Source organism: Akebia trifoliata, chromosome 16 (genome assembly GCF_017979445.1).
Source record: "Akebia trifoliata isolate Shusen 1 chromosome 16, ASM1797944v1, whole genome shotgun sequence".
Classification (NCBI taxonomy): Eukaryota; Viridiplantae; Streptophyta; class Magnoliopsida; order Ranunculales; family Lardizabalaceae; genus Akebia; species Akebia trifoliata.
Genome location: NC_141390.1, coordinates 2,520,704 through 2,545,917, shown reverse-complemented (window position 1 = coordinate 2,545,917; position 25,214 = coordinate 2,520,704). Strand labels below are relative to the sequence as shown.

General features: G+C 37.8%; 1 protein-coding gene across 1 annotated transcript in view; it reads left to right on the top strand.

The window, feature by feature from the left end:
• Window positions 1-25,214, top strand: part of LOC147382236 (uncharacterized) — a 33,244-nt gene that overhangs the window by 2,713 nt on the left and 5,317 nt on the right. The window contains exons 5-12 of the mRNA XM_086428476.1: window positions 47-91; window positions 2,664-2,720; window positions 6,663-6,722; window positions 6,806-6,933; window positions 12,453-12,735; window positions 12,815-12,881; window positions 21,073-21,143; window positions 21,235-21,324. Of these exons, the coding sequence (XP_086284602.1) occupies window positions 47-91; window positions 2,664-2,720; window positions 6,663-6,722; window positions 6,806-6,933; window positions 12,453-12,735; window positions 12,815-12,881; window positions 21,073-21,143; window positions 21,235-21,324 (801 nt within the window). The remainder of the gene's footprint in view (window positions 1-46; window positions 92-2,663; window positions 2,721-6,662; window positions 6,723-6,805; window positions 6,934-12,452; window positions 12,736-12,814; window positions 12,882-21,072; window positions 21,144-21,234; window positions 21,325-25,214) is intronic.

Genomic DNA, 25,214 nt, shown 5'->3' with positions numbered 1-25,214 from the left:
GTATCTCTATTCGGTAAGATAAACTGATGGAGGCAATTCATTGCAGATGCTTGACCGGCAAGTGGTGAAATCTGATTCTGCTTCGATTAAGGTACTCCATTAGTTTTCTAATGCAATGTTTAATGTGGAATACCAAAGCTCCCTTTCTTATATGTTCTCCATTTGACAACTTTAGGCATCATCTGATCTGTTATGGGAATTGGGTTTCTTATTTTTTATATCGTCACGTTGGAAGAAATAATCAATATCGTTATGTAATGAGTTATAAAGTTGATTAGAGTGACACTCCATTTTTTTTTTTTTGGTGATGGGTGAAAGATTATTTTGTTAAAGAGTCCATTTTCATGATCTTTTTCTCTAGAAATATGGCAGAAATATCATCATATGTATTATGATTAGTTGAAATGCTATGCTCTTTTTAGCTTCTTGCTATTGTTCCACAGAATCTTTTCTCACTTCCCACATTGCTTGGAGTTTTATAGATGGAAGAGGAGTTGCAACGGGTCCTTTTTAGTTTGATTTTCCTATCAGTTACTAGACCAGCCAAGTCAAAACCCTTTTCCTGATCCGTTTTTTTGGGGAGTGAGAGTAACGCCCAAAAGTGGTTTTCTTTGTTGAGTTAGGATCCAAAATGGTGTCCTGTTCGCATAATAAAGGTACGGTGTCTACATGGCACGTTTTTGTTGGAGTTCAAAACACCTAGGACTCTTAACCAAGTCGTGCACACAGCACGATGTGTTTGAACTCCAATAAAAATGTGCCACGTAGATAATATACGTTGTTATAGACTTATAGGAATGGGACACCATTCGGGATCGCGACTCTTCTTTGTTTGGAATTTGGATGGCTGCTTTTTTTTTTTTTTTGATAAGTAAAACATTTATATTAATAGCAAATCAGCTGGTTGAGTGAAGTTACAAACTTAGGCAAACTACGGTACTAATTTCCGCACAATGAATCCCATCTAAATTCAAAATCATCAAAGAGCAGAATATTAGGTGCTTCGAAGATAAAGGCATGGTATACTCGACACAGATGGAAAGACTCCTTGGGAACATCCAAACATTGTTGGCTCACCTCCTAATCTTTGGCTCTTCTCGACCCCAAATAACTTAGTTTTTCCTAAATTTATCTTTAACCCTGAAATTTTCTGAAAACAACAAAGAACACCCTCAAGAATCTTACCTGATGAATAGATGCATCAATGAAAACATAGTATCATCCACAAACTGTAATAATGAAACCTGCTCTCCCCCGCCCTCCTCTTGAAAACCCGATAACTCACTAGTAAACCTTACTCTCTTAACCAACCTCCCGAATGCTTCCGCTACCAACACAAAAAGAAAATGTGATAATGGATCCCCTTGCCTCAAACCCCTAGAACTGCTGAAGTGAACCGTTGGATTCCTGTTGATAAGGATTGAAAAAGACGGGAAGACACATTTCATTATCCACTCAATCCACACCCAAAACCCATCCGATCCATTATATACCTTAGAAAGCCCCAATTGATATGATCATATGCTTTTTGAAGATCTAATTTACACACCAAACCCGTCTTTTCCTCTTTTAGTTTTGAGTCTATACACTCCTTGGGACTAATCATCATTATCCAGAAACTTCATTGTAGTAGATATTTGTCCATTGTGTTAAGCCAATGGTGAAATAGTCGATCGTTGGATGTGTGTTCTATCCTTATTTCAGAGTAGCAGTCCTGAACTTTCTTGTCCAGGGTTAAAATAATAAATGAATATAAAAAAGGGGACTTATAGATTAATTCTTTGTTTTTAGGTAAATATAGATTTATTAAATGAGAAGAGTCAGAGGGTACCTCAAAAGCAGATACAACTACTTGTGAACATTCCTTCAATCTTATCCCATTCGAATACAAAGAACATGATGTGGCCTGTAATCTCTTTGGTTTACTTTGAACTCTTTTTTGGGGTAGGTCAGGCGGTTCAATCTCAACCAATTGAAATGATATGTTGTTAAATTTTGACAAATGTTCACCTTATACATCCTACAAACTCCACGTAATCATTTATCTGTAACCTTCAGATAGTATATGCTCTCTCGTGATGATTTCACCCATGAAGTGCTGTTCACTGTTTTGTTAAGTTCCTCACATGCATATTCTCATGCAACAAGTATTTCTTAGATCATTTTTGATGTGTAATTGGTTAAAGTTTCAAAGAATGATTGGTACAGGAATGATACTGGGACTGTCCCTTAAGTTTATGTTATTTTTTCAATCTGGGAAGTTGGATTTTGTGTATGTGTAGCGCCATTCCGTCTTTCTCCTGTTTCCCCTCTCTTTGTCCATGAAACTGCTGACTGTTTTTCCTTGGCCTTTGAGATCTTACAAGCTGGATTTGGGAAAACATTTTTCATCAAGCCAATTCTTCATCTACTCACACCAATTTGGAAAATCTTTTGAATTATTGTAGTTTTTTATTTCTTTTGCTTTTTTTATTGCTTTCTAAAAGGTTTTAATGGTTCAAGTGCTTGTCTGTTAAGATTTTTATCATGCTAATACTTCAAAGTACTATGTTGTATCCCTCTCCATGCAAGTACTTATTGTGCACTTCTCATGAAAGTGACTTTGGCATTATCTGCGTGGTTTTGATTTTTGTCTTATTTTTTATTTTTATCTGTGTGCGTAGATTCCTGAATTGGATTTCGAGATTCCTCCAGAAGCTCAGCGTGGCACACTATCAACTGTATATCCTTTCTATTTTCTAATCCTATTTAGTTGTTTAGCAAAGCTGGTTCTTTGACCTTGTTGTATTGCATTTTCTTTTCTGCTTAGATAGTTACTTTGCAATGTTGCTTGTACTCATTTCTTAATAACCTTCGTTGAATAATTTTTTCTTAATATTTTTACCAAGACTCACAGGACAAAAGAGAGTCCTGGTAAAAGATGAAGACATTAGGGAATGGTGGCAGAGTTATTTCTGAAATTATTAAATGAGAATTACAGGGAGGCAGGACTAGGATTAGGAGATACATGGGAGACTAGGAAATGCATATACTTTCATTGAATTAGGGTATATAAACTGAAACAACACTAGCAAAGATGAAGACAAAGTATGGCCTTAGGGCCAGAAAGTATGGAAATGCATGCTAAGAATTGGATTCTCCTTGTCCTTGCTAACTAAGGTATGCAATATATTTTGATGACTAAGAATATGCCAGATAAATAGAGAAGTAGTACCATGGTATCTATATATAAGAACAAAGGAGACATACACAACTACATAATCTATCAAGGCACCAAATAATAGGAAAGGTGAATCGAAAAAAAAAAAAAAAAACAAAGATGTCATAGCCAATTTGGCTTTATGCCGGGAGGTCCGTCATCGAGGCAACCGTGCTACTTAGATAAGTCATGGAGAAATTTAGAGATAATAAGAATTTCCAAATTGTTTTTATTGACTTAGAAAAAAACACATGATAGATTAACTTGAGAGTTAATTTGGTTGGTAGTTGGGAGAGATGAGTCTCAAATACATAGGTTGATACAATCAAGGAAATGTGCAAGGGTGTTGTGACTAGTGTGAGGATAAATTGTCAGTTTGACAAATGAGTTTATGGTTACAATTGTTTTACATTAGGGACTGACTTTAAGTTTATATTTGTTTAGTCTAATTATCGATGAATTAATTGCTCATTTTGAAGATTAGGCCCCTTGGTGTATGTTACTTGCACATGATGTGGTCTTAGTTGATGGCTTGACGCAACTAGAGAGTGATACAACTCTCAAGAGCTCTTTTGGATTCAAAAGACTTTAGAGTAAGGAGGTTGAAGACATAGTATATGGAGTGAAACTTTAAGGACACTCATAAAGAGAAGGTTGAATAAAATTGATGCCCCTATGACGAGCATTAAATCTTCCTTCATGATATGCGAACAAGATTTGTAAGAAGCTAGAGAAATTCTATTGGAATCTGGTGCCTTATCATCCTCCATTCCAGTGACTGATGCCAACACTTCATCTTCCTCAAAGGGTCTTTCCAACCATAATTGATGCTCCAACAATATCTTATCAAAGGAGGAGAGATTATCCTGTAGAGGCCTTACCCCGCAATGTAAAGATTTCTATAACACTCTACCACTCTTCTGATTCCATCTTCACCATCTACCATGGACCCATTGATCTCTGGTCTAACAATGTGATTGTTCCTTTGGTAGCTAGCTGCTAGTCTGCTACGTGATGAAAAACTTTTGAAGTATTGCCCCTTTCCTTGAGCCACCTGATTATAGATTTTGCCTTCTGATCTCCTCAAGGTTCATCGATTTCCCATATTCAACCTTTAAGTTTTAGACAACTCGACTTTTCCTCGGACAACGCCGTATTTTCTTCCAACACATCCAATCAAATTCTCTCTCAAATTTTCCTTTTTTTTTCAGGTTTTCCCTACCAAAGACTTCCTTATCCCACACCTAGAGATTTTATTTCAAGTCCTTCAACTTCTGGGTAAATCAAACTCCCAATCTTCCATTAAAAGGAAAGGACAACCACCATCCCCTAATCAATTCAAATATATTGGTTTGGACAACCATATATTCTCAAACCTGAAAGGGATGGGCCAACTCTCCATTTAACCAACTTCTAAAAATGGGGGTTACTAATCATATACTGGCAAGGGGACTGCAACCTCCTCCCAAGGAAGAAGAAGCATAAATCTATCTAGTATGTTCATAGAGGTGTGATCTTGATTGTTTGTCTAGGTGAAAGAAGCTTCTCCGAGAGCAAGATTTGGTTACTCTGAAGCCCCTTTTTTCGTAGGCAAACCATAATATGTAAAGTCCCCTCCAGAAATTCCCTGTATCTGCTGGTTTGCCCGAGAGGTTAAGGGGGAAGACATAGATCTTCTGCACATACTTGCGCATGGGTTCGAACCCCATAGCCAGCAAATAACTACTCATTTTAAGTGCCAACTTAGCGAAGTTGGTAAGACATGTGGATTTGTTGTGCCCATGTCCTAGGTCCAAACTCCCTTGAACCCAACTTCACTTGCTTACTGCTAACTCTTTACCTATCGAAAAAAAAAATCCTTGTATCCAACAACATCATGAAGCTCCTATTACAAGTCTCTCTTTGTCAACCATTTTTCGTTTAAAAAATTTCCCTATTTATGATGTCACACTTACTTTCTTGGACTATCCGGTAAACAATCATATTGACTAGACAGTTAGCATTGTCATTTAGCAAAAAAATAAAATAAAATTGAGTTGTTGCCAAGCTAAAGGATGTTTTAGCCACAAGTTTTGGATTGATGACTTGATCCAATTTGAAGAATTTCTTATAAGATCTATTTGTAGTTTCTTTCTCACTATTCAACAGAAAAATCAATTAATCTTGTTTTGTCTATTGAAATATAACACTAAACATTCTTTGGTGGGAAATAATTTGGAAAAAGTTTTGTGCTTGTTGCCAACTGACTGACTCAATACTGTGCTTTCATCTGGGCTTACGGCTGGCAAGGAAACTCTAAAGCATCATTTGAATCACTTTTATAAGGATCACGCTTGCGTAATTGGATGTTTGCTAACCGAATTCAGGAAGTGCTTTTGGGGTATAAAAGCAATGTTGATCATTTGGTAAAAAATAAATTCTATACACTAGAGAGAGACGTGGATTTTGTCACACACTGAAAATGGATGTAGACACTAATCTTTGAGATATGGAAAAAAAGGGACAAAACGATAAAAACTTTCATTTGGTGATTTGATGGGGGTAGTTGGGGAATTATGGAAAAAGGGGGACAAAACAGTAAAAATGATGCTTGTTTGATAGTTGAAAGGGGGTAATTTTGGAATTGTGGAAGAAGGCAAGGGACAAAAAGGTAAAAAATATGTTCACGGGACTGAACAACTACTCGTGGACTTGGGAAGCCAGAGGCAGGTTTGAGCTGCTATTGATTCTTGCCTGTTGTTGGCTTTTCACTTATGCTGGAAGTGGGAAGCCAATTGCTCCCCAAGCATTAAATTTGTGTCTAGATGCACTTTTGATGGCTTGAAGCCGGAATTTTTCCCCCAAATGCACAACCTGAATGTTTTACTTCAATGGAGCCGCTCCATATTCTATGACTTGTTAATTTATCAAAAGAGAGATTCTATGGAATGTTAGTGAAAATGCATATCCCTAAATTCTAATGATATTAACTAAGAACTATTTGAGCTTGCTAATAATCACTATTGTGGAAGGATTTCCAGACCAGGCCATTGAATTAAGAAATTATGTTCTTTTTGGTATTTGATGGAGACTCTGACAGCCTCTTTTGTCTGCATTTGTATTCTAGACTTCCTCATGTATTTTGCAGTTTAAGATTAGTAAGTCTAGAAGGAAAAATTATATCTAAACATACTATAGCAGTATCTAGAAAATTGTATAAGATTGTAGGGGTCTGGGTGAAGTGCTGAGTTAAAATATATCTTATTCCCTACTTATAGCTGGTAAGTCACCCAATTGAAACCTCAGATTCTTTGAATTGGCAATTTTATGAATCATTTTTTTTTCCGAAATGAATGACTTTTGTCATGAAGCTTGTGTTGAAATCATATTATATTGTCCTGGTTGAATGTTTCTTTGTTTCTAGTGTCCGTTATTTGTTATTTTCTTCTTTCTGTACCAATTTTATGTCTTGGTATTATTTTAGGTTGAAGGCATATTATTGCGAGCTGTGGACGAATTGCAGGCCCTTCAAGACGAACGCAAGGTAAATTTAACTTTGATACTCTGTTGTATGGCAGCTGATGTCTATATTTAAATCATTCTTCTTGAACACCCCTCTCTCTCCAGAAAGTGGAACCAGAGATGGCCGAAGCTCTAGATCGGTTCTTGATGAAATTGAAATCGTGTGCGACAGGAGATACATCCTTCACCTTCATTCTCGATGATCCAGCTGGCAATAGCTTCATTGAAAACCTGTAAGATAGGTTTGGGTTGCATGAAAGCTTTAGTTATCTGAACTTTTATGATCCTTCTATGAGATTGATCTGTCTGCTTTTCGGATGATTCGAATCATTTGCTGCTTGGTGCTTCATTAGTAATTTACATGTTTCTGATTATTGCCAATTTATGCTATGCGCTTCAAATATGGCCTTTCTTTTGGACATGATGTTTTTTGTATTGGTTGCATTTATCTATTCTTCTTGCATTGTAATGTTAATTTCAGTGTTAATGTACTATTGAATGGTACTCTTTAGGTGTCTACAATGACTATGGGATTCCTTTAGAAAGTAGGGCTGGGTTTTATTTCTTCTTTTTTAATCGTAATTGGCATCTTTTTCATGTTTCTGTTTTAATTGTGAAGCTCACAATTTTTTCAACAAGCCGCGGTGAAGGAAAAAATTGCCCAATTTGGTGAGACTACGGAATGAACTAAATTGCACAACATTGCATGGTTGTTTTTTTAAATAGCTGTTCACATGTTGATGAGAATTGGTGTTATGTGATTTGTATGAACACTAGACTGTGGCATTATGATTGCAGTGTGGTAGCATGGTTTTAAATCTTGATATTCTGTGTTGTCTCGTCCCCCACCAATACCGAGTTGACTTGCCTGATTCATCTTGTCTCCGACGAGGGAAACCATTTAACTCAGTTTATAATATGTATTAACCTATATTTATATTGAAATAATTATAATATGATTTTTTAAATACCATATCATATTGGGAGCAACTACATGCACACCACCTAGGACCAATCATCACTTAAAACATCTCCCTTGGACTCCATTTACATGGTTGCACTCCCAAAGAAAAGAAGTCACACTCCTTTTGTTCAACCAAAAAAAATAGAGCACTTCTTTTTTCCTTCAACAAAAAATTGCTAGAGATAGATATAGAAAGAACCTCCTTCAACAAAAAAACAGAGTGCTCTTTTTCTTCATCCTTCATAAGACAAATAGAGAGTGGGTTGCAACTGATTGGAATTTCAAAATACCTAGGAAAACAATTTTTTTTTTTTATAGATTGGGGTGCAAGGGGCGACTTGTGATTTGCAAGTAGTTGCTCCCTATCATATTTTGTTAAGATTATTAACATTTAAATTATTAAAAATTAGTTTTTTTTAATAAAAAATACAAATATCCAGCTAACTGGGTCGATATTTTCAAAATATTGGGACAAGTCACATTGGATCTCAGATGGGTCAATGTGAAGGACGATTCACATTGAATATCCGACTCGTTTGTGAACGGGTGTGTCATGTTGGTCTTCTCTTATTTTTAAATCTGTACGGTAGAGCTTGAATGCATGTACTCTTAACCAAAGGTATGAAACGATTGTATTGAATACAAGTGCAACTCAGGTTGGTTGGGTTGGGTGATAATCGGAGCTTAATCCGAGGTTGGACTTGAGATTCTTAACCCGAATGGGTTTGTTGGGTATGCTTTCCTGTGTGGACAGTTGAGCAAAGTGTTTTGTACGGGAAGTTGCGAACTTACGTACCTAGTACGAGCCCCATTCAAACACCAAAAACATTGGCCTAGGTTCGGTTCGAGAGGGACATGACCAAGTTGCTCCCCCTAATATTAGCGTTTTTTCCTAAGGGGGTTTGTCCGTCTTATAAAGTAGTCAAATATTTCCAAGCCATCCTATGGGCAAAACCAAAGTCATGAGAAGAAAATTAGAAGTTAATTCAATTGAATTTTCAACATTCTAGGAAATGGAAGACGAGAGAAGTCGGAATTGGCGTTTCAATATCTTCTCTATGCACTTTTAGAGGGCTGGAGTTTCAAAATCTTCTCTTCTAGAAAGAGGCATCTTTGGGCTATCCTTCCATTCGCTATTGCTTAGGGTCTTTGGAGAGAGCGCAACAACAGGGTGTTTTATAGCAAGGAGAGCTCGTCTCACACGGTGATTTTAGAGATTTTGGGGTTTCTTTTCTTTTGGTCTAAGATGAGTAAAGATTTTGAGGGAGTGTGCTTTCAAGATTTTGTTTTTAACTAGGACACCGTTTGTGACCAGTAGCACCAAGCTGGGTGTGTATTTCTTCCCCTTGTTTTTTCTTGTCTTGTTGATTGGGGGCTATCTCAGCCTCCTATTCTCCTTTTTCTTTTATTAATAAAATTTATATTTATCAAAAAAAAGAAGAAGTCGGAATTGGTACAGTCAATTGAAGTCGGCTAGGGTTCAATCGTTTTTCCCCTTTCCATTGAAGTATCATCATGAGCGACTAAAAATTTAGTTTATAAGCAGTAAGATTGATTATGTTATGGAAACAATTTTTTTTTTTGTGGGTATGTAAAGCAATTTCATTAAAAAGGCGGGATAGGGGATTGGCCAAAAATAGGAGAATACAAGAAAAGAAAAAGAAAAAGAAAAAGATAAAGAAAACGAAAAAGAAAAAGAAAAAGAAAAAGAAAAAGAAAAGACAGCTCTACAAATTACAAAGGGCATCCCATCTAAACACAAAATCTTCAAAAAATACCCTTCTAAAAGACCCATCCAACTTGGACCAGTGAAAAATAAGACTTAGAATCGCCAAAATAACATCTTGGTTCGAACTTTAAACCTCGGAGAAGATTCTTCTATTTCTTTCCTTCCACACACCAACAAATAGCAAATGGGAGCAAGGCCCAAAGACTCTTCCTCTTGCCTATGAAAAGCTTACGATTCCAACTCTGAAAAATTGATAAGGTGGATGAAGGCATAACCCAGGAAGAATTGAACAACCTCAAAAAATGGGACCAAATTTTGAGCGTAAAAGGACAATGTAAGAGAATATGGTCCATCAGTTCGCCATTCGAGTAGCATAAAACACAAAAATTCGGAGAAATGAAACCCCTCCTAATTAACTGATTCAAAGTAAGAATCCTTCCATGGACCACCAACCAGACAAAGAAAGAGATCCTATAAGTCACCTTTGCCCCTCAATTGGGGTCACAGGATAAGTCCCCGAACCTTGAGAGGAAAGAGTTCCTGAATGAGCTGACTGAAAAACATCTCTCCTTGTTGCAAGTCCATTCCCAACAATCGCTCCCAGAAACCTCAAAGCGAACTAGGTCCAGATTTGAGGATAGATCTGCAAGATCCTAAATTTCCCAATTGTTGGAGGTCCTTCTAAGACCTTAAGTCCCAAGAGGTTTCATTACTGTTGTGAGAAACAAAGGCAACTTTTGGCATCTCTTGTCTGGAGGATAGGTCAAAGAGTGCTGGATACTGTAGTGAAAAAGGGATCTCGCCACACCATCCATCTTCCCAGAAGCGAACTTTCTCACCCATACCGACTTTAAATGCAATCAACCTTTTGAACTCTCGGCTAACCTTTGCAATACTTCTCCACACCCCACACCCAAAGGGAGTTATCACATCCCTACATCTCCACACTCCCACCCAAATCTCTTCTCCCCAAACATCGTCTTAATTACTCCCCTCCAAAATCCTCAGTTCTCCACTTGAAAACGCCATAGCCATATACCAAGAAAAGCTTTATTAGTAATTTTAAAACCCTTGATACCCAACCCACCGTGCTCTATGGTGCACACCACCTTCCACTTTACCAAATGATGCTTTCTCTTCCCATCTTTGTCATTTCATAAAAAATTCCTAATAATCCTTTCCATTCTAATTTCTATACTCTTAGGGATAGATAAAAGAGCCAAACAATAGACCGATATGCTTTCTAGGGTGCTCCGAATTAAAATGAGCTTACCACCTTTTGAAAGATATGTGGATTTCCACGAACTCAACCTCTTGCCCAATCTTTCTATCACCGTATCCCAAATAGACTTACTTCTAGAATGAGCACCCAAGGGAGACCCAAAAGGTCTCCACTTGACACCTAAACATTGCCGCCCACTCCTAAACATTGGACACTGAACCAACTCCCAAAATCGTGCTTTTCCTAAAATTAATTCTAAGACCTAAGATCACCTCAAAACAACACAAGAGCCCTCTAAAGAACATCAACCGATCAATGGATGCCCCCAAAAAAATCAGGGTGTCATCTGCAAATTGAAGATGAGTCACCTCTGGACCTTCGAAATTTACCTGAAACCCGTCAACTCCCCAAGACTAGTCACCTTCTTCACTAACCTTCTCAAGGCTTCTGCCACTATCACAAACAGAAATGGAGACATCGGATCCCCTTGTATGCCCTCTTGAACTACTAAAGTGACATACTGGACTTCCATTCATAAGGATGGAAAAGGAAGCCAACAAGACATTTCATAATCCAACCAATCCATCTATCCCCAAACCCTATTTTGATTAGCAAATACTGCAAGAAGTTCCAATTCACGTGGTCATAAGCCTTATGAAAGTCAAATTTGCACAACAGACCCGGGTTCCTGTCTCTCTTCCTTGAATCAATACACTCATTGCCAATCACCACCCCATCTAGAATCTGTCTACCCTTCACAAATGCCCCCTATTCATAGAACGAACATAGTCGAAATAAGGATGTTTTGGTTTATTAGTGGAAAGATAAATAGATGCTTTTGAGAGTATATATCCCCCCAATGGGTGATACAAAAAATATGCGAGTTGATAGGGATAGTTTGAGAATGTGCGATGAAGATCAATGGCGACATCATTTAGAAAGTATGTGTAGGTTGACAGCCTCTAAAGAGCATGGGGAAGGCCAGAAAGGATTTGGGTTAGATCGCGAGAAACGGCTGTATGTAGCCTTAAAGTAAGACAATTCTGGCTTTAGTCAATTTTTGTTAAGTAAATTTATTTTGTTTTTACAAAGGGCTGCTAGCCAACACCAAATCTTTGGTGACAAGGTGGTTGTTTTAGGAGAGGGGTGTGGATATTTTTTTTCTGGTTGTTAAGGTGCGCTTGAACACGCCACAGCAATTGGATGTATTTAGTGTGTTTTTGGTTTTAGACATAATTGAGTAGTGGAACATGATCCATTCAGCCAACTCCACCTTTTTAGATGAGACATGAATATATATAGAATTGAAGCAAGGGAAGGCTCATGCTGCTGACCCTATATAGCATAAATAAGGCATCTGAAACCTTGGTAGAAGATAGGAATATTGCTTTTTTATTTTTAAAATACTTGAATTTGATGAAGTTTAGTTTAGCCATGGTTTGTCTAACATCATATTGAGGCTTGTAGATGGTCTTGGGTTTGTTGGTTCTCAAATTGAATTTTTTTGCACAAGGTTTGTTGAGAGAATTAAGGTGTTCAGAAATTTTTAGTTGTTTAGATTTCAATGAAGTTATAAATTATAACTTTGTAATGTTTAGAGTTTTCCTTTCAGTTTTTGAGTTTGGGAGGTTTTGATTAGAATTGTTTCTCCCCATTTATTGGTAGAGTTTTCAAATGGTAGAGGTGAGATGTGTGGTTTCTTTTTATTTATTATTTATTATAGAATTGTATATTTCATGATTTTCTGGCAATGTTTAAAATAGCATCTTAGTTCACCTATACTGAAACTCTAGTTACTATGGTGGTTTGGTTCTAAATGTTTTACTGCATTGCTTAGGTATGCTCCATCGATGGACCCATCATTGACCATTAAGTTTTATGAGAGGACCCCTGAGCAACAAGCATCATTGGGATTCCTTGTCGACCCGTCATCCTCAGGAGGTGAACCTGAAAGACAGACTGGCCAGGAAACATTACCTGGAGAAAGCAAGCATGTCCCTGATGGAACAAAAAGAGAACCACATGGGGCAGTTGGAGCTGTGGCTTGTCGTCAAGCTATTGCTCAGGGTAACAGTGAGGAGTTTGCTTCAGCCTTGTTTAGATACTCTGCACCTGAAGAGGTTAGTTATCTTTGAAAGAGACACCTGAATTCCATTTCTGTATTTGTGTTTTTTGTTCTCACCCACTTTTCTTGGGCAGGTGATGACTTTCCCCTCGACATGTGGAGCTTGTGGCACCCCGTGTGAAAATAGGATGTTTGTCATCAGTATCCTTCTCATTCTTTTTTTGGTTATTTTAGAAACAACCCCTGTTAAATTGGTGATATTAGGTATACCCCATTTCACTTTAAATCATCAAGAAAATGCAACGTCGACTTATGGTCTAATCTTGCACTTTGCAAGGGGGTATAGACCTAATATCATCAATTTCTAAAAAAAGAAGGGTATTTCTAAATACCCTTCTTTTTTTTCCTTCTCTTGAGCTGTTACTGTGCACAGTTTGCCTGTCCATAATTTACAATTGTAGAGATTGATGTTAGGGTCCATAATTTACAATATTAGTCGCATCAGTTACACTTTGTAAATAATTGTTTACTAACAAAATCAAGTTTTGTTGTCTTCATTTATTTAATTATGCTTGTTAGTTATTAAATAGGAAAAGCTAAAAATCAAATGATTACACTTGTTATAGCCTAAAAAATATTTTTTTTGATAATTGTAAATTTATTAAGAGAAGAGAAATGCAAATAGAATCGGCGGTCGAGATGACCATCCGCTGGAAAAAGCTAAAAGTTACAAAGAGAGTCCCATCTAAAAAACGAACTCCTAAAAAAATACACCCTTAAACTCTGGACATAACTTACACCAAAAATACATCAAGCCCAAAACACTTAAAATCAAATCGTGATCCGAAGAAGTCACCCCGTGTAAAGATTCTCCTATTCCTTTCCCACCATAACCCCCAAGTAATAGCGAAAGGGAGTAACTTCCAAAGAATTTTCTTTCTCCCCATGAACAAGGAACAATCCCAGCTTTAGAATAAGGATAACATCAAATTTGTGAAATTGCTTTGAAAAGGCCGAAGAAGTGGGACCAAATGGAATAGGATATATGGTAATGCATCAAAATGTAGTCCACATTCTCACCATTCGAATTGTAAAGATAATAATAATTTGGAGTCACAAATCCTCGATTGATTAAATGATCGAGGGTGGGTAGCTTGTCAAGGGTTGCTAGCCAAATGAAAGATCTCACTTTTGATGGAGTCTTCGAATCCCAAATGAATTCGAATGGGAATTGCTAAGAAGGATTGGTAAGAGTGATCATACTTGTCGCGAATGAACTAACAAAAAAATTAAAGCTTAAGTTTAGATTCACACCCTCGCATTATCTTTCGTAGTCATCCTCTGAGTATGATCAAACTGAGTCATTAAATCTTGTAGATCTTGAAGTTCCCAATCATTGAAATCTCTCCTAAAACCCAAGTCCCAGCCAAGCTCGTTTCCCTCAAGATTCATAAAAGCAGAATAGAGTAATCCTTTTTTCAAGGAGAGATTGTAAAAGCGAGGAAAACGAACACAAAGCGTTGTGTCCTCACACTACCAGTCCTCCCAAAACTTGACTTTACCCCCCTTTCCCACTTTAAACCTTACGCACTTCTTGAAATCCGATCCCACCTTCATAATACCTTTCCATACACTACACCCGTATGACAATTTAACCTAGGGTATGTTTGATTGCACATGGAAAATAGGGTGGAAAATTAATTTCCATGGAAAATGACATTTTTCCAGCGTTTGATTGCACATGGAAATGGAAATTCATTTTCCACCCTATTCAAAAAGTCCACTAAATCATGGATTTCACTTTCCCACCCAAATGGGTGGGAAAATGAAATCCACCCATATTTTCCATCCTCAATTTTTTCCTACCACCACCACTACCACCACCACCACCGCCATTACACTAACCTCGCCATCGTCGCCATCGCCGTCGACTCCGTCTCCGACCACCTTCTCTTTCTCTTCTTCTTCTTTTTCTTCTTTTCTTTCTTCTCCATCCCTCACCTCCTCCGCCACCACCACCACCACCCCGTTCTCCCCCCATCTTCTTCACTTACTTCCGTCGCCACCATCGTCGTCGCCACCACCGTCGCAGTCACCTTCGTCGCCACATCCTCCCCCTCCCTCTTCTTCGTCATCGTCTTCTTCCTCTCCCCTGCCTCTCATCTTTTTCCTCCTTCTCCTCTTCTTTTTTCTCATTTTTTTTCCATGATTTTATCCAAGTGAAATCAAACAATGGAATTTGATTTTCCAACCCTACCTATTTTCCACAACTAATTTTCCATGGATTTCAAATTCCATGGAAAGTGACTTTCCATGCAATCAAACATACCCTTACTCTCCCAACTATTCCAACTTTCCCCAAACTTAGTCCTAATTATTTTCCTCCACAAATTATCAGTTTCAACTCTGTATCTCCACAATCACTTTCCTAACAATGTCCTATTGGTGACCCGAAAACCCCTAATACCAAGATCTCCATCCTTCGTAGACCCAAAAACTACTTTCCAATTTATTAAATGCAATTTCTTGGCCCCATTCTTATCGTGCCATAAGAAGTCTCTAACCAACTTATCCAATCTGTCTTCCACCTTTTTGGGATCGTGAATAGGAAATGTGATAAATCGGGATTCTAGCCAATGTGCTCTTGATTAGAATCAACTTCCCTCTTTTAGATAAGTATTTTGCTTTCCATGAACTTGACCTCTTCTCCATATGTTCAATCACCGAATCCCAAATTGATTTACACTTGTACTTTGCCCTTAAAGGCAAACCCAAATACGTGGTCGGAAGGGACACCCATTGACATCCAAACGTTGTGGTCCATCTGGGACCTCCCATAACGGTTCTGACCCCAAACATCTTCCTCATTCCAAACTTAATCCTTAACCCTGAAACAATCTCAAAACAACAAAGCACTCATCTCAGATACCTCATCTGTTCATCCCTCGCATCCAAAAACACTATCGTGTCATCCGCAAACGGAAGAAATGACACTCTTGAACCCTCCTGATCAACCGAGAAGCCAAAAATCTCCCCTAGGCTACCTGCCCTCCGGAAGAAACGACCTAAAACCTCCACCACTGGAATGAACAACGAGGAGAGAGGGTTCCCTTGCCTCAAGCCCGTCGAACTTCTAAATAAACTAGCTAGGATGCCATTCACAAGAATCGAAAAAGATGTCGAGGTAACACACTTCATCACATATCTCCAAATCCCATGCGTTGCATCAAATATCTCAAAAAAAAATTCCAATTCACGTGATTAAAAGTCTTATGCATGTCAATTTTGCAAATTAAACCCGCTTTACCAAATCTTTTCCTTGAATCAATACACTCGTTTGCTACTAAGACACCATCTAGGATTTGTCTCCCCTTAACAAAAGCCCCTTGCTCCTGCCCAATCAGGCCATCAATCACCACCTTCAACCTATTAGCCTAAAGAATATAAACGCTTGGTTTTTTTTTTTTTTTTGATAAATATAAATTTTATTGAAAAAAAGAGAAAAGGATACAAAGGCCGGTCAACCAAACCTACCTACCATACAACGAGTCCCATCTAAGAAATGAAATCATCAAAGAATGCCCTTTTAAAGTCAGGATTTAATTTGCTCCAAAAAAACAACCACCCAAGAATCTTGATCACAATGTCATGAACGTTCGCTTCTTTGCCTTTGAATACTCTCCTATTCCTTTCCAGGCAAAGCCCTCAACATATTGCAAAAGGTAATAACATCCACAAGGTTTTCATTCTCTTCGAGAGAAAGTTCGAATCCCAACCTTGAAACAAGGTGAAAATCGAGATTGAAAGGACCCAACAAACTCTAAAATGGCCGAAGAAGTGGGTCCAAAGAGCGACGGAAAGATTGCAATGTAAAAGGATGTGATTCACATATTCTCCAAACGATTTACAAAGAAAACAAAAGTTCGGACACACAAAACCGCTAAGAATCAAAAGAGCAAGCGTGGGGAGTTTTTTGTGCACAACTAGCCAAGTTAAAAAATGCACCTTGGAAGGGACCTTGGAGCCCCAGACTAGCGCAATCGGAAAATGGACAACAAATCTATTAGAGTTAGTCAACTCTGAAGCAAAAGATTTTACAGAAAATGTCTTCCTTTTAGTAAGAGTCCACTCTCTCTTGTCGTCACTCATGTGCACCCATCGAGCCTGATCAAGTTGAGTCGTAAGGTTTATTAGGTCCTAAAACTCCCAATCAATGTTGTTAAATAGCATATGCGACTATGTGCAATCAGCACACGTTCGCATATACTGCACAAAAAAAAAAAAAAAAAAAAAAAGAAAAAAAAATTGCAGAAAAATATGCCATCGCACACTTTGCATATGCCATCGCATATGTTATCGCACACAAAAATAAGCTATCGCATATTGGTAGATAGCATAATTTGGGGTATGCGACTGTGGCAAATAGCATATGCGAATATTCGATTTTCACTTTGATAATAACATATGCGAATATGCGATTGCATTTGACAACACTGCTTCCAATAATTGAAGGATCTCCTAAAATCCAAACCCCACACAGGCTCGTTTCCCTCAAGGTTCAAGAATGCAACACAAGACAACTCCTTTTTAGAAGATAGATTGTAAAGATGAGGGAATAGTAAAGAAAGAGTTGCGTCTCTGCACAACTAATCCTCCCAAAATCTGATTCTATCACCCTTACCCACTCTTAACTTCACCCAATTCCTGAACTCCGGCCCTACCTTCATGACACCCCTCCACACACTATACCCATTACAAATACTTTACTTCTTTGCTCTCCCACCCCCCTCCCTTCACCCCAAACTTGGCTTTAATGACCCAATTCCACAGACTTGTATTATCAACACCATATTTCCACAACCATTTAACTAACAAAGCCTTGTTTGCAACCGTAAGACCCTTAATCCCGAGATCCCCATTCTTCTTAGGCTCATAAAGCATTTTCCAATTTAACAAGTGCGCCTTCTTATCCCCATTTTTATCATTTCATAAGAAGTCCCTAACAAGTAGGTTTAATTTTCCTTAACACTCCTCGGGATTTAAAACAATAGATGATAGACTGGGATGCTAGAGAGTGTGCTCATAATCAAGGTAAGTTTGCCACCCTTAGATAAATGTTTGCCTTTCCAAGAGCTCAATCGTTTCTACATTTGCTACCGAATCCCAAATCGTTTTATTCCTATATTTTGCTTTGATAGGCAATCCCAAGAACGTCAATGGTAGGGTCTCCTGCTAATAGCCAAAAAGACCAGCCTATGTAGACACCCCCTCAGTCCTCCCACCCCAAACATCTTACTCATCCGGAAATTGATTCTTAACCTCGAAACCACCTTAAAGCAACACAACACACTCCTCAAAAACTTTACTTGCGAGTCTTCCACATTGAAGAAAACTAATGTATCATTAGCAAAATGGAGGAACGACACATTAGACTCATTCTACCCAATCGAAAAACCTGAAATCATCCCAAGACTAGTAGCTCTCTTAAGGAAGCGACCTAACAATTCTACAACCAACATAAACAACAAAGGAGAAAGAGGATTCCCTTGCCTTAAACCCTGAAAGCTTCTAAAGAACCTAGATGTAGTCCCATTCACCAGAGCCGAGAAGGAAGCTGTAGACACGCATTTCATCACCCAATCAATCCAGTTAACCCAAAACCCATGCGATGCATTATGTATCTCAAAAAGTCCTAATTCACATGATCATAAGCTTTGTACATTTCAATTTTGCAAGCTAGGCCTTGCTTCCCCGAACGTCTCCTGGAATCAATACATTTTAGTAATTAGAACGCCGTCTAGGATTTGCCTGCCTTTAACAAACGCCCCTTGCTCCATGCTAATCAAACCTTTAGTCACTTCCTTTAATTGATTTGTTAACACCTTTGCTATTAGCTTATAAACCGAACTCAGAAGACTAATAAGTCTAAAATCCCCGATATCCTCAGCACCTGACTTCTTTGGAATTAGGGTGATGAAGGAATTATTAAGGTCATAATCCAAAGAATTCCTCTTTTGAAGATCCTTAATCACTAACATGGAATTCTCTTTTATCATTCCCCAACAACTTTTGTAGAAATCCATAGTGAAGACATCTGGCCCGGGCGCCTTTTCCCTACTCATTGAGGTTAAGGCCCTAGACACCTCCTCCTCTTCTTCCTCAATAGACCTTTCTAACCAACTCCTCTGCTCGTGATTGATCGAGTCAAATTGTAGGAGCTCTAGCACTGGGTGGAACGGTTCATCCTCCTCAAAAAGCTTCCTACAAAAATTAACAATCCCCCCTTTGATGTTATCCTCCCCCTCTAAAACTCCCCATTGATTGTTATGTTACAAATATGATTTATACTTCTTCGGGCATTTGTTATTTTCTGGAAGAACGTTGTGTTGTTGTTCCCTTCCTTCAAACGTTTAATCCTTGATTTTTGTTTCCAACACACTTCTTTCATTAAAGTCACTTTTTGAAATTCCGCTTTTAAATTATTCCTTGTTGCAATTTCATTACTCGTAAGACCCCGTCCTTCTTCCTTCTGATAAAAAAGCCTTCTGTTTTCCAAAATTGGTTTCTTCACACCCTCAACTCTCCCAAAGACTTCCATATTCCACACTTCGATTCTCTCTTTCAAAGCCTTAAGTTTTCTTTTAAAGATAAAGCCTAGGCTCCCGTTAAATTGGAATTCTTTCCACCTCCCGTCTACCGTCTGACAAAATCGTCGTGACGCAACCACATGTTTTCAAATTGAAATGGGTGAGGTCTTAGAGGAGAAAAACCAGCTTGAAGGACTATGAGACAATGATCTGATATCAGGTTAGGGAGAGCAAATTGGGATAACCCCAAGTAGTGCTCTTCCCAATCCTTCGAAACCAAGAATCTTTCCAATCTAGACAACAAAATTGATTCTTGATTGTTGGACCAAGTAAAAGATCTTCCTTCCAGATGGGGGTCCTCTAAGGTGAATTGATTGATAAACGCTTGGTATAACTCAATTTGCCACTTCTAATTATAGCCTTAAGAATATAAACAAATTTAAACAAAATAGAAACTAAATAAGAAATAAGCATTCCTAAAGTAACAATAAAAATAGAAATCCTGCTAGAACTAGAAAATAAAAATAAATCCTATTAGAATTAGGAAACTACTTAGAATTGTAGATGTCCTACATCATGTACCAAATTTATATGCCATGGATGCCTTATATAATCAATATCCCAGCCTTCTCATAAAATATAAACGTATGGCATCCATACTCCCAAAAACCCACTCAGCCTTGCATATTCAGCCCCTTTATACCACCCGAACCCCATATTCCCCTTCTACATGTACCCTATCCAACCATAGACCCTTCCAATAGGCCAACTAAACATTCTTTTGGGTATGAGAGATTATTGTTACTGGTTTCACTTTGAATGTTTACATCATATCCCTAATTGCAAAATTTTGATTTCATCCCTTCAACCTATAGCCAATTGGGATTATTGAAACCTTTACAATAGGCAATTTAAATTCTTTGGGCCTAATTAATCCTTTAAATACTTGAAAGGATCAATATAATCTAATCCAAATGGCTATTGAATTGAGACCCTAGGTTTGGGATAAAGCTTTGAGGATGATAGTAGTTTTTGAAGAAAGGTGGTAGGTTGCAATCCCTGATCTAGGATTAGAGGTTGGGTCATATGGAGATTGGTTGAATCTATGTGCTTGAGATTAGAGGGGGATGGCAAGGTTCTTTATTGAGAGGTGTAGAGTAAATGCCGAGAAGGCTATGTTTTTGGGAGGATCTTCAGGTGGGGCACCATCCCTCAAAAGAAATGTATTCATAAGTGCTAACGATGTCAAACCTGATATTTGTATGTAGGGGATTCTTTTCAAGCTTTATATTATCTTCTTATTATTTAGCATACACTTTTTACTTATAAAATAAGAAAGTTCTTGTAGATGTTATAAACGAGATGAAAAGATGAATGATCTTGAGAAACATGCAAATTCTTATTCAGAATTACAGAGAAGAGTTTTAAGAATTGGATAGTTGTTCGCCAACAAATGGTCTAAATAACTTATGTTTAATATCATAAAAAGGATTTAAATAAGTCTTGGATAGTGGTACCAGTTTATTTGATTTACTGCTCTTATCATAAGATTCTAATAATTGTTGTTGCTAATCAGAAATCCGATCTAGTTGTACAATTTGAATGGCAGGTTTGATGATCTGGTTATAATGAATGTGTTTGGGCATGCTGGGCTCAAATGTGATCTAGTGAAGCAATTTGATCATTTTTTGGCACAGTTCTATTTAAAATAAATGCTTTTTAGAAAACTATTCTTCATTCAGTATATATCAGTTTTCTTCGTTGGTAGTCCCACGTTGGATTTGTTGAGCTTTAACTACATATAGAAATTCCGTACTTTCAAGAAGTAATTGTTATGGCATGTTCTTGTGATGGTTGTGGTTATCGCAATTCTGAGGTTAGTAGTTTTCATATATACACAATTTTTTTCTTTATTTTCTCTTTTTTTTCGTTTCCCATTGTTTATAATATTTTACCTTTTGAAACAGTTAAAGGCTGGTGGTCAGGTTCCTGAAAAAGGAAAGAGAATAACAGTTAGTGTTCTGAACAAGGATGATCTGTGCCGTGATGTGATAAAGGTCTGTTTTTGTCTCTTTTTGGATTGATCTCTATTGTGTATAATATCCATGTGCGCAAAAATGAGCTATGGAATATTTTTTATTTTGAAGGGATAGTAAAATGGTGACTATTTAATTCTTAGTCACTTTGGTGCGAGTCAACTTGATTTGGCTGGGAATAGTCAACATTCATGTTAAAGCTTGCTCATTTAACCTGTTAACGTACCTCCTATTGAAGTATATCATTCATTAAAATTTTGTCCTTTATGCTTGTTGTTACTAAAAATTCCATAAGATTAAATCAAGAGAGCCTTTATCTTGGTTAAAGTAGAACTTATTATTTATCCCCCCCCCCCCCCCCCCCCACAAAAAAAAAAAATGTAGAACTTATTAGGTGGCTTATGACAAAGGAAACAACATTTCCTGCCACATATCCAAGATGAGGAAAGAAAGGACTGTATTGTAATTGATCAATATGTGCATTCAGTCAACAATCTGCATAGGTATATTTTTGCTATTTTGTAGTAAAAATATTATATATAGATGTCCCCCCCCCCAGATTTTATTAGATCAAAATGCAACAACAAACAACGATCCTAGGAGGTTACACCTACTTACGAATTACAAACAAATAAAAAATATTTAAAAAAGAACAACAAAATCTCGTCATCCCCATATACAATCTCCCATCTATAATTGGAATCATCAAAGACAAGTCCTCCCAAATTTAGAAAGTTTCATCCATTTGAATGTAAGAGCTTTGTCATGAACAACACATGTAACTAGAGAAGAGGAAAGAAGAAGAAAAAGAGAGGAAAGGTTGACTTATGTGTCTCTAGAACTCTTCAACCACACTCACACTCACTTACACACACAGAGGTAGACTTGTTTTGTGTGTGTGTGTGTGTGAGAGAGAGAGAGAGAGAGACTACGGCTACACTAGGTTTGATGGTATGTTGAATATATTTAAATATTGTGTGTTTATCATTCGTAAAAAAGAATTGTGTTACCTGTATTAATTGTGATTAATACAAATTTAAAACCTAATTTATGAAAAATGAAAAATAACCAAAAACAAAATGATGTTCTAGTTTTTGAAATAAATAAAACTTATTTGAAGATGAAAGAATGGAGAGACTAGATCATTTGTGTGGTACTGGAGGGGTATCTAGATTGGGTTAATTAAGTAAGGGGTGGGCTTCAAAGTAGGTGTGTGTGGGTAATAGGAGTTACTTTTGAGAAGATTGGTGTTGTGGTGATCCCTCTCTTTTTTATCTTGTTTCTCGACTTTCTATTTCTTATAAAACAGAAGTAGAATATGGCTTGACATGGTTAAGGTGCCAAATGACACACATTAGTGCTAGTTGGCTTGGGTGTCATCAGGTACCCAATAAGATTTATTCTCAATTAATCCTGTTCTCAGACATTGTTCATTATTGGAACCAGTTGAACTCAAAGCTAACTTATATCATTAAGGTCCTGTTTTAGCCACTTTAATACCTGGACCGGAGCTAGAAAACGTAGTAGTGCTAGGGGACTTTCTTCCCTATATAAAATTGAATTAGCAGGTATTGGATGGGAGAATGCCAGACTAGATGGGTTAACTTGCTTTTAAAAAAAATAATTATAGAGAAGACGGGTACCTGTTTAGAAATAATAAAAAATCAAATAGGAACTGATACCCAATGGAAAATCAGATATTTGTTGGCTCTTGGAACCACATGTGTCAATACCAGAATTGGAATTGGTAGAATGTGAAACTGTTGTAGATAATAGGTTCTTGTTCTGACACCACTCATTTCTGAACTGGATCCAATCAGTCATATAATGATGCATTAGGCATACAATCTGACTGACATAATGGTCTGGTCTAGCCACACTATCAGCTGTAGATTCATCCATCCCAACTTGCTCCTCGGTCAAACCCCATAGTAACAAAAAGGACAAGAAAAAGAAAAAAAGCAAAAAGCAACCAAAACACACAGCTCACAGGCTGACCAAAATCACAAAGACATTATGACGCACAAAGAGAATCCCACTTGATACAAAATCTTCAAAGGCCACTCCTTTAAAGTCCTTACTAAGCTTACTCCAAAGATAGAACAAGCCCAAGATCTCCAAAACCATAGCTTGTGACGAGCTCTCCTTCCCTTGGAACAGCTTTTTATTCCTCTCCTTCCAAAGCCCCTAAGAAATGCCAAACGGAAGAATTGCTCAAAGATATCCTTTACGGTTGGAGAATAAATTCTGAGACCAACCTGTCAAGAGATATAAGAAGGAACTAGGGGGAACCCAAACCGCTTGAAAGAGAGAAAGAAAGTGCACCCAAGTTCTAAAGATTATGATCCGCCAACTCACCATTTTTAAAGCACAAACAACAAAAGTTTGGAGTGATCCACCTGCGATGAATCAAATTATCTGAAGTTAGAATCCTCCCAAGGGAGGCTAGCCAAGTGAAGAAGGAAACATTCAAAGGAATAAATAAGGTCCAAATAATGGGTTTCGAGAAGGATAAAGCAAAGGGAGGTAGCAGGTACTTAAACAAGGATTTCACAGAGAATCTGTTATACTTACCTTTAATCCACTCTCTTCTGTCTTCGTAGCTTCCCTAATTATTGGACCCACATTACAAAGCCCATTAGTGATCAATGCCAATTGGAATTTGGAATTTGGAATTTTTTTCTTCTTCTTTTGGAGCTGGCCAATGCTCTTCTTGTAGACTTTATTGGTTTGTCCAAAGGCTTATGGTGAGACAAAACCCGAGTCTACTGGGTTGGAATTACTATTCAATAGGCTATTGGGTGTGGTTTGTTGAGTTTAGTCCACATTAGACACTCATTGCCTCGTCTCTCTCCTTATAAGCTCTTGGGCCTCTCCACTATAGGCAATTTGTTTGAGTTGGACCCCCAAATTTATCATGGTATCAAAGTGGGCCTTTCTCTCCTCCACGTCACCCAATTCATATCTCCACGTGCTTTGGCCTAGTCCAGCCCACATGTGCAGTGGCGTGTTGAGTTTAGTCCCACATCAAACACTCATTGCCTTGTCTCTTTTCTTATAAGCGCCTAGGCCTTTCCACTCATTGCTAGTTGGTTTTGAGTTGGACCCCCAAATTTATCCAAACCAATTGGCAATGAGTAGAGAGGCCCGAGAGCTTATAAGGAGAGAAACAAGGCAATGAGTGTCCGATGTGGGCTAAACTCAACACGCCTTTGCACGTGTGGGCTAGACTGGGCCAAAACACGTGGAGATATGAACTGGGTGATGTGGAGGAGAGAAAGGCACGCTTTGATACCATGTTAAATTTGGGGGTCCAACTCAAAACCAATTGGCTACGAGTAGAGTGGCCCAAGAACTTATAAGGAGAGAGACAAGGCAATGAGTGTCCAATGTGAGACTAAACTCAACATGATTTACCCAAAATTCATGAGACATGTTGGTCCTATATGTGTGAGGCACTAAACCAGAGTTATTTATTTATTCTTGGCTAGGCAAGCAAGACCAGTGGTTAGTAATTTAGTAGGTGATGGAGGGTTTTAAACCCAGGTTTGGTATGAATACTCAGACTTTAACCAGTTTATTTTTTTGACCAGTCAGACTTCAACCAACTTATCAAACTGGTACCTTCGTGAGACACTACACCACATATTACATGGGAATAACTCTTTATGTTATAATGCATATGTTCTTCCTATAGTGATTGGTTCATTCTCGACATGCTTTAAACATGGTATATTTATATTTTTTTATAGGTATAAAAGTTTTATTAAGAAAAGAAGAGGGTGGCCGAGGTGGCCCCCAAAACAAGAATACAAGAAACAAAAGGATCAAAAAAGACAGAAGAAAACAAAGGGCCAAAAACCTCCCAAACCCAACTAAAATAACAAAGCGAGTCCCACTTGAACACAAAA